The following is an 8,853-nucleotide window of genomic DNA, read 5'->3' as shown; positions in this document are numbered from 1 at the left end:
TGTCGGTATAACGTCAGCCGGCTTCCCGATTGCATACCCCCTGACCATGCTTCCAAATATCTCTGTGTAATTTATGGTTTGCAAAACTGAGTGAAATTGTGCCATTTACAGCTTAAATATGGAAAATCAGGAGGCAGTGCAATCTTTGTGGCAACGGGTCCTTTAAAAAATAAATTAAAAAAAATGGATCACCATTGATTTACATAACAAACTGCTCAACATGTAGCCAACAGAAATATGCCTCTTCAGCCTCACTATAATAAAAGCATCTCAAGAGGACTATTAAATTGGAGCACTCTGAATGGTTGTAAAAGCTTGAATAGCAGTGTTCATAAATGCTCAAGGTTCACTTATGGATATATGATTTTATATGTACTGGGGAAATGTGTTTGTTCCGCTTCCATGGATAAAACAATAAAATGAAAACAAAAATGACCAAAAAAGGAAAAACTCATCAATAAAATATTAAAGCAATGAAAATGAACACAAAATTACCCATTCTTTATTGTTTTTTTGTAGTACAATAAAACAAAAGCATGAATTATGTATTCATTATGATTTTAACTGTGTCAATGTATTGGTCAATCAAGAGTTCCTAAAAATATATTTTTTTTACTCCAACCATAATAAATTTAAACCTCAGTGTTTTTTTTTAATTTTTTTAAATAATCTTTCATAAAAAGCACGTCCCTTTTACACAGCTACAGTTATTTTCATCACCTTTCTATAGCTGTTGCGATTGTTTTGCATAATGATGGAACCCACAGACTTCTATGTACATGGTTCTTAGTATAAAACTGAGCCCTTCAGTCACTGCTGGATGTTTCTGAACTGCTGGATGAAGAGGAGGAAGAATGATGCTCCTGCTTCCTTTTTTTCTTGCTTTTCTTGTGTAGTTTGGTCTTCTTGGACTTGCTTTTTACCTTTTTGACACTTTTCTTTTTCTTTGGTTTTGGGCCGTCTTCCGACTCACTTGATGAATGGGATCTGCAATTGAGTGTGCCATGCAAAGTAAAACTGTTCAATTGTAAAACTACTTATTGCATATTACATCACTTATAGGAAGAACATTTGTTCATTTCACAAATTGCCATCTATCATGGAGTGTGAATGATAAGTGCACTGTAAACCTTTCCCAACTAGCTAACCTGGCACCTCTGTCCCATTTCTAAAATTGTTTACCTGATGGATTCAAAGCAAACACCCTGTTATTTACTACATTAAGGGGAGATTCACATAGAGGTGATAAGTGGCAATCAGTTATAACCAGCACTATTTGACACCGAACAACCACATATATGAAAGCACGTAATCACTTTTCTCTACGGTATATGCTACAAACTAACAATTTAGCCATTGCGATACTATTGTATAGAAACGGAAATCATGCAGATGTTATTAAAAAATGATCAGCACACTTTTGTTTTTCTACATATTGGCAGGCTTACCTGCTAGTATGAGTGCTTTCCAACGTCAGCGTCCATGGCGATCCATCTGTGCATGAGATCTTGTGTATTGAGACAGGCCAGAAGGCTCAGACACTGGGCAGACTTACAACAATCTACCGGAGGGGAGGGTGGAGTTTTCTCTCCCCCCCACTTCAGAGGCAGAGATGTTAAATACATCTTGGTGAAACTGCTTCCTGCTTCCCCTCGATAAGAGGAGAAGCAGGAAGAGCTATAGCAGCACAATAAATGCCTCAAACATACTTTCCCCCCCTAGGTGAGAAGTTTAACTAATGATATAGCAAAATCAGGGTGTGCAGTCATGGTAGGCAGACCCTCCCCTGCCATACTCCTGAGATTTTATATAAAAATGGGGGGTGGGGTGTCCCGACCAGTGACTGTAGCGTATAGAGAGTGCAACTCATTCAACAAACCACCAATTTGTTCAGCTATAAAAGTGGTATTAGAAAGTGTCTAAAGGGGCGCAGAAGTCATGCCTGTGTTTTTAAGATGAGCATTGGGCCTCCAGAGGATGGACATAGCCAAGATTGTTACACTTGGAGTATAGGATTAAGCAGTCAGCTATTGTTCTTAAACAAAGCTAGGTGTGATGTTTATTCTGGGCCAGTTACTTCCTGTAAAGACATTAAGGACAGGAAACTGTGTGCAGCGGAAGCCCATCTGATGTCACAAATGACTAGAAGGGTCTAAAATAGGGAGTGATTGGCTATCACCCACAATAACAAAGGCATTAATTACATTAAGATCCCATTGTTCTCCCCTAGGACTGAGTCAGACATTGTGTCTTGTATAGCATCTAATTGAACTCCACCAATAAGGGGAGACCTTTTCCTAAGACCACCCTTTGCAGGATGGACTTTTTAAAAGGGATTCTAATTCCCATGACTATAGAGGATGCAAGGGAGTGTGTGCTTTGATTTTTAAAGCTGAGTCACAGCTTCTGCCAGTGTGATGTGATGCCTGGGAGTATCGTGATTACTGGATTACAAGCTTTTCTCGTAATTGAAGACTTGCTTGCTCTGCCTGCTTATTCCAAAATCGTGGACTTGCAGACCTGTTGGTTTTGCTAAACAGAAACTCCCTCAGACTTCCGTGGTCCTATACAATCATATCGCATTCAAACCGGCTGGGCATTAATCACAGACAGTGTGGGAAAGTTCTGGCGTGTCTAACAGTAAACCAATGTTTATTGGGACCTGTTGGTCTTGTAATACTTTTCAAATGTGTTTATCCTCTTGCTGATCAATAAAGATAATGTTGTATCTTCATCAGTCTCCTGTCTGCGTGACCTGACCCAGAATTTTCAGGGTACACTTTATTAGTTTGAGCTCTAACACTCCGGGTCTTCACAATTGGTGGCAAGTAGTGGGGTCACGCAGTCCTGTCCAATGGTAAGAGCGCAGGGGGCTGAATATGATTACACCAAAGCTGTACAGGAGCATGTTCAACCAAAAGTAGTCAAAAACACCAGTCAGATAACCCGAGAAATATCCCGGAAGAATGGGGAGTAAAGCTACAAGAGACCATCTGAGGGAAGTGGAAAAATATTACAGGAAAGAAACAGCAGTTGATTAAGTTCTGCAAGACTAAGAAATTACCCTGTAATGGAATGAAACAAAAGGATGAGTTATGATCATTCGCCTGCTGGAATTTGACATAGAGCAATCTTCTCTGGGTAAGCGAAGTGAAGAGAAGGAAGAGCAAACTCCGTAAGTGGTCACCAGAACAAGAAGCATGCCGAGGCCAGAGGCAACTCCTGAAATATTGCTGTGGTGTAGGACAGCCCTAGGGGACAGAGCTTCCTCCAGGGAGAGGGTGGGAATGCTACAAACTGTGCTGGGGGTATATATCTATTTGAAGGTTCCAGCAAGACAGACAGCGCAAGAAGAAGGGAGGAGATACGAGGAGGTACCCAGATTTAATAAAGGAGAGACGGACAGTGATACTCATCTGCAGGCTCTTGAGAATGACGGTGCACCAGATTGATGAGGAGAAATGGACTTGTTATGTGGCGACTAGCTTAACTGGCAAAGCTCAGCAAGCTTATAAATCTCTCGCAAATGAGGATGTGGGGAATTACGAACTGATAAGGGAACCCTGCTGGCAGATTCCAAGTCACCCCCAAATCCTAATCAGACCAAATACTGGAATCAGAATTGTGGGGGATAGCTCCTACATTGAATTTGCAAGACAACTTAAGAGAGTTTGCCAGTAGTGGTGGGATGGACTACACGTGTATTCCCCTGAGCAAATCCTGAATTACGTGGTGCTGGAACAATTATTAAATAAAATGGCACCAAAGGTTTGAGAGTGGGTGGCTGATTGCAAACCTCCTAACCCAGAAACAGCAGGCTGATTGGCAGATGAGTATATGACTAACCGGGTCAGATGGAAAGCAACCAGTCTCTCCGAGAATGGAATGGAGAAACCCAGAAAACCAGCATTATCTGCCCCAAGCTAAGGGAGGGATGCAACAGGAATATCCCCAGAGATATTACTGCTGTAATCAGCCAGGGCACATGCAAAAGGATTGGCCCCCAGTATCGAGGATCTTGGAGCTCTCGGCCTGCCCCAGTGACCGTGGTCTACAAACCAGCAGAGGAGGTTGAAGGAGAATATCTCCATCCTGATGAGCCAGAGGTGATGGATGGGGTGTATGTGATGAACCTGACAGTGGGAAAGGGAGGAAGAACTCCCAAAAAAAATGAAAGGTAATTTACAGAGATGGATGGACCAGAAGGTCAAGGGTTTGAGAAAATCTGAAGCCTCCCTTCCTGCAGGATCAATTTGTCTGAATTGCCACTGCACAGAATTAAGTGTGGAATCTCTCAGTAACACATGTGCATCTGTACTGGGGAAGGGGGGGGGGCGGGCTCGGTGGGAGACCACAGCCCTAAGAATGTTGTTGTTCTGACTGGCCTGATTGCAAAAGTAATTCTGGGAAATGATCTAGGAGAGGGGTTGGTCACAAATTTTATCAGAGTGGTGACCAGGAGCCAAGCCTGAAGAATGACCACTTCAACGGAGATAGTCTCTGCTTTTTCTTACATGTTGCATGTTCTCACTCAGATGCAACCCCCTTACTGCTTCTGAACCCAATCCATGGATGGTGAGTACTCCCATTGCAGTTGACATGGGGGAGGTGGATAGGAATGAATTCAGAGAGGTGCAGGAAACTGATCCAACCTTAGCCAAACTTCGTAGTGCAGCAGATAGTGGGTTATCGGATTTGAAGAGGTATAAAGTAGGGTGGGTGAATGGGCTTTTGTATAGAATTTCCCCTCATACAGATGATCAGGACCACGATACTATCCTAAAGCAATTGGTCGTTCTCCAGAGGTATCTACAGCAGCTGTTGACCTTGATAATCTGGTAGCAGGACATTGTGGGGTCAATAAAATGCTCATTTAAGTTTTGCAAACCTCACCTGGCCCAAAGTATCACTTGATGTGAAACATTATTGAGCCTCTTGTGATACTTGTCAGAGATTGGGAGGAGCCCCTCTACATTATTTAACTATCATCGAGTCACTCTTTCAGCAGGTAGTCATAGACTAAAGAGGGAATTCAATTGCCCACGATAATTTTTCGTGCGGTAAAAACAGGACTTTAGTGCTATTTTCTTTTTCCGGGGAATTCAATTAACCCCAATTTTTACAGCACAAAAAATTCCCGTTTTGAGCGAAAACACAGTGCATGCTTGATAAGTTCCCAGATCGTTGTGTTTTCGCATTTGCAAGCATGACAAAAAACACAAGTTATCGTGGTTTTGTTTCACCTGCCTTTGGGCAGGTGAAATAAAATCCCTGATGGTGCCGGATTCCTGTCAGCAGCCCGGCACATGCTGCTGTGTGCTGGGCTGCAGTGGGACGAGGGCGACTGCTGCCGCTGAGCCCTGGATCTGCCCCTGGCTGAGGGGCTCATAAAGCCCCTCTCCCCAGCATTGCCAGTCTTTTCTCTTTTTTCTATGGGCGTGGCCATGCCCCCGATAAGCTCAGAGTACCTTGGGGCTAATTGAGTTAGCCTGGGGAATCAATTAGCTGGTGGTAAAATACTGTGGCTAATTGAATTCCCCCCATAGTCGGGTCTCTTAAGATTCCCAGTCATACAGGAAAAATATTTACTGTATTCTGACCCTTGTAAACTCTGCAATTTGAAATCCTGAGGCTGTAGCATTCTCATCTATAGATATTAGAGCAAGTAGCTCAGGCCCTGACTGACATCTTTAGTGGGATGGGCTATACCCAAGAGGTTGTAACAAAGCAGGGTGCCCAGTTTTAGGGGGAATTGATACAGACATTATGGGAATAATGGGGAATAAGTCCTTTAAGGACTACCCCCTATCATTCACAGACTAACGGCCTGTGTGAAGGTTTAACGGAACCCGCAAACTCGGTTTGCAGATTATTTGCAATGTTAGGGGAGGGACTGCGAAAATGTGCTGTAGCAGCTGCTGTTTGCATATAGGGAAACACCCCAAGAGTCTACCGGATTTTCCCACTTTCAATTGTTGTGTGGCCACAGGGTGACAGGACCACTGGATCTAGTACGTGAAAGCTGGAAAGGAAGGTTTTATGGATTATATAAAATTTTTCAAATTATGGCCATTTTTCAAAGAACTGTAGATGTAATGTTAGAAGGGTTTCAGGATTTTGCACAAGCATATCTAGATGATTATATATTCGTTCTAGCTGGGAAGAGCATCTTGAACATGTAGCAAAGATCATCAGGGGGACTCAGCGGGCTGGATTGACCATTCATCCTGATAAATGCCAAGTAGGAATGGCTGACCTGCAATATCTGGGTCACCAATTGGGAAGGGTCGGATTCGTCCAGAGCCAGGTAAAGTGGAAGCTATTCTACACTTCCTCTCAGAAACAAGAGAGTATTTTTAGGAAGAGTTGGATATTATAGGAGGTTCGTTCCACAATATTGTACTCTGGCCAAATCTTTGACCCGACCTGACCAAAAGTAAAATATGCTAGGTAGGTCGCATGGTCTCCCGAGTGTGAGAGTGGGTTTGTGGCCATGCAAGATGCCCTTTCAGTGCCCCAGTACTACCTGCTCCTCACTTCTCCAAGAAGTATATTGCTCAAACTGACGCATCTGGTTGTGGTTTGGGAACAGTGTTAAACCAAGTGGGGAAAGATGGCCATGACCACCCTGTGGAATGCTTGTCCCATAAACTAGTAGATAGGGAAGTGGTTTATACCACTATTGAAAAAGAATAACTGGCCATTGTGAGGGGCTTGAAAAAGTTACAACCATACCTATATGGCTGGGAATTTACTGTGGTGACTGACCATAACCCTCTACATTGGTTACAAAAAAAAGAGAGCTGGGGACAATGTGAGATTATTGCAATGGAGACTAGCCTTGCAAAGTTATAATTTCTCTCTCTCTCACAAAAAGAGCTGTGAGCACACCAATGTCGATGGGTTATCTAGGCCAAGGTCCCATAGCTGGTCCCGGACTGGTGATTCAATAGTGGACGGAATTGCAAAAGGTGCACACAAGCAATTCCGCCCTTGCTAATATGCAAATACAGCAAGGGGTGTCTAACACCCTCTGCTGCATCCGCAATCCTAAGGTCTCGATGGTGGACGGCGCCGGCCAGCTGAGCAAACCTCTGCTTACGCAGGCTGGCCGGCTTGTGAGGCCAGGGAAATGAGTCGTAGATGCAGATCCTGGCCTTGCCACTTTCGGAAAACACGGGCAACACCTTCCCCTCCCTTATAGCTGGGGCTGCATGTCATCACACTGGACCCGTTTTGCACATGCATAGAAAGGGTCCTGCGCACACGTAGATTCTCAATGATCGGGAATCTGCGTTCAGCATGTTTGCATACTGAATCAGCCCCTAGGACCCAACCCTGCTCCCTCTAAAAAAGATATTGTTGTATCTTTATCTTCTCCTGTTTACATGATATGACCCAGAAGTCTCAGGGTACACCCTGTGAGTTTAGGCTCTAACACTCCGGGTCTTCACAGTGCTTATAAGCACAATTACTGTAGGCTGATTCCCTGCTGGCATATCCATAGGATGCGAGCAAAAATCAGCTTTTGACACATATCCCGTAAAGCGGCCAGAAGCCTTTCCAGTAGGAATGACCCCAGTGTGTATTGAATTGGCCCCAAGGTTTAATGAGAGCTTCACACAGCTACTTTGTTCTGTTTGAGGATCCCGCACTGCCTTCAATTTGAAAACCTACTGGTCTTCATTCCCTTTCTTACATCTTGAAATGGTCTAATTTCTGACATACTCTGTGCTGCTGTAAGTATTCTACCTATGCAATTGACTATATGTTGCTATATCCACCCACTTCTAAACAGGGGTACGCAAGGACAAGTGAAACGCAAGTTCTAAAGAGGGGACATCGCATGAATGAATTTTCTTCAACGTTTCCAGTTTCCATCATGAATATTCAAAAAAGGTTTACAGCCAACTCCTTATATAGTACATTGTTCTATTACAAAAATGCCAATTTCATTTGAATTTTTAATGCGCTGTGTAGCGAGCAAAATCTCTAAAAAGGGTAATGCTGTCAATACAGATGTGTCCTAATTAGGGATGTGCAGGCTCGGATAGGTTCGAGTTTGCACGTGGAGTTCGGATTTTTCCCTCCAAAAAAACGGAACTCAGAACGAGGCAAAACGTCATCTTACATGGACGAACATCATCATTCCTGGTCTTTTGTCCAGGAATGATGATGTTCGTCCATGTAAGATGACGTTTTGCCTCGTTCTGAGTTCCGTTTTTTTGGAGGGAAAAATCCGAACTCCACGTGCAAACTCGAACCTATCCGAGCCTGCACATCCCTAGTCCTAATACACTAGTGCTGCAGAGGTGCCAACCAACCCTTCTCGGCGTGAAAGGTCCCGGGCGACTTGGCTTGCACTGAACGAAAGATTAAGACTCAGATGCGCACACATATACAAGTGTCACATATCAGTGCAGTCTCATGAAGTGGACGCGAATAATACGCTAAACTGCTTGCCCGATGCAGCTCACTCCAGGCTAGGTGTACGAGGACACATCTGTAATAAGGATTTCACCAGTATTCTGAAACTATTTAAAAAAATTACCTTTTCCTCAACTTCTTCTTTGTTTTCTCTCTCTTTTTCTTCAGTTTCTTCTTTCCTACATCTGCCGCATCTGGTAAAATGCAGAGTATGTGTTAAAAAACAACACACGCACACAAAAAAAACACCACTACATTTAATCACTATGGATAAACAGCAGATGCATTTAAGCACTACATTATCTCCAAGTGCTGTACGTAAACACACTTTAAAATGTATGAGCTGAATTGAATTTCAGGTAACATGAAAAACAAAAACATACAGCAAACAAGACTGAATGTAACTTATGCTGGCCATACACGCTA

General features: G+C 43.3%; 1 protein-coding gene across 1 annotated transcript in view; it reads right to left on the bottom strand.

The window, feature by feature from the left end:
* Nucleotides 1–474: 474 nt before the first annotated feature.
* Nucleotides 475–8,853, bottom strand: part of SREK1IP1 (SREK1 interacting protein 1) — a 99,785-nt gene continuing 91,406 nt past the window's right edge. Inside the window, exons 4-5 of the mRNA XM_088444063.1 lie at nt 8,552–8,621; nt 475–987 (exon numbers count right to left, since the gene is read on the bottom strand). Coding sequence (XP_088300189.1) covers nt 807–987; nt 8,552–8,621 — 251 coding nt within the window. The 3' untranslated portion in view covers nt 475–806. The remainder of the gene's footprint in view (nt 988–8,551; nt 8,622–8,853) is intronic.

This window comes from Taudactylus pleione, unplaced genomic scaffold (genome assembly GCF_031769625.1).
Source record: "Taudactylus pleione unplaced genomic scaffold, aTauple2 ptg000345l, whole genome shotgun sequence".
NCBI classification, from domain to species: Eukaryota; Metazoa; Chordata; class Amphibia; order Anura; family Myobatrachidae; genus Taudactylus; species Taudactylus pleione.
This window is presented reverse-complemented; position numbering and strand designations above follow the sequence as displayed.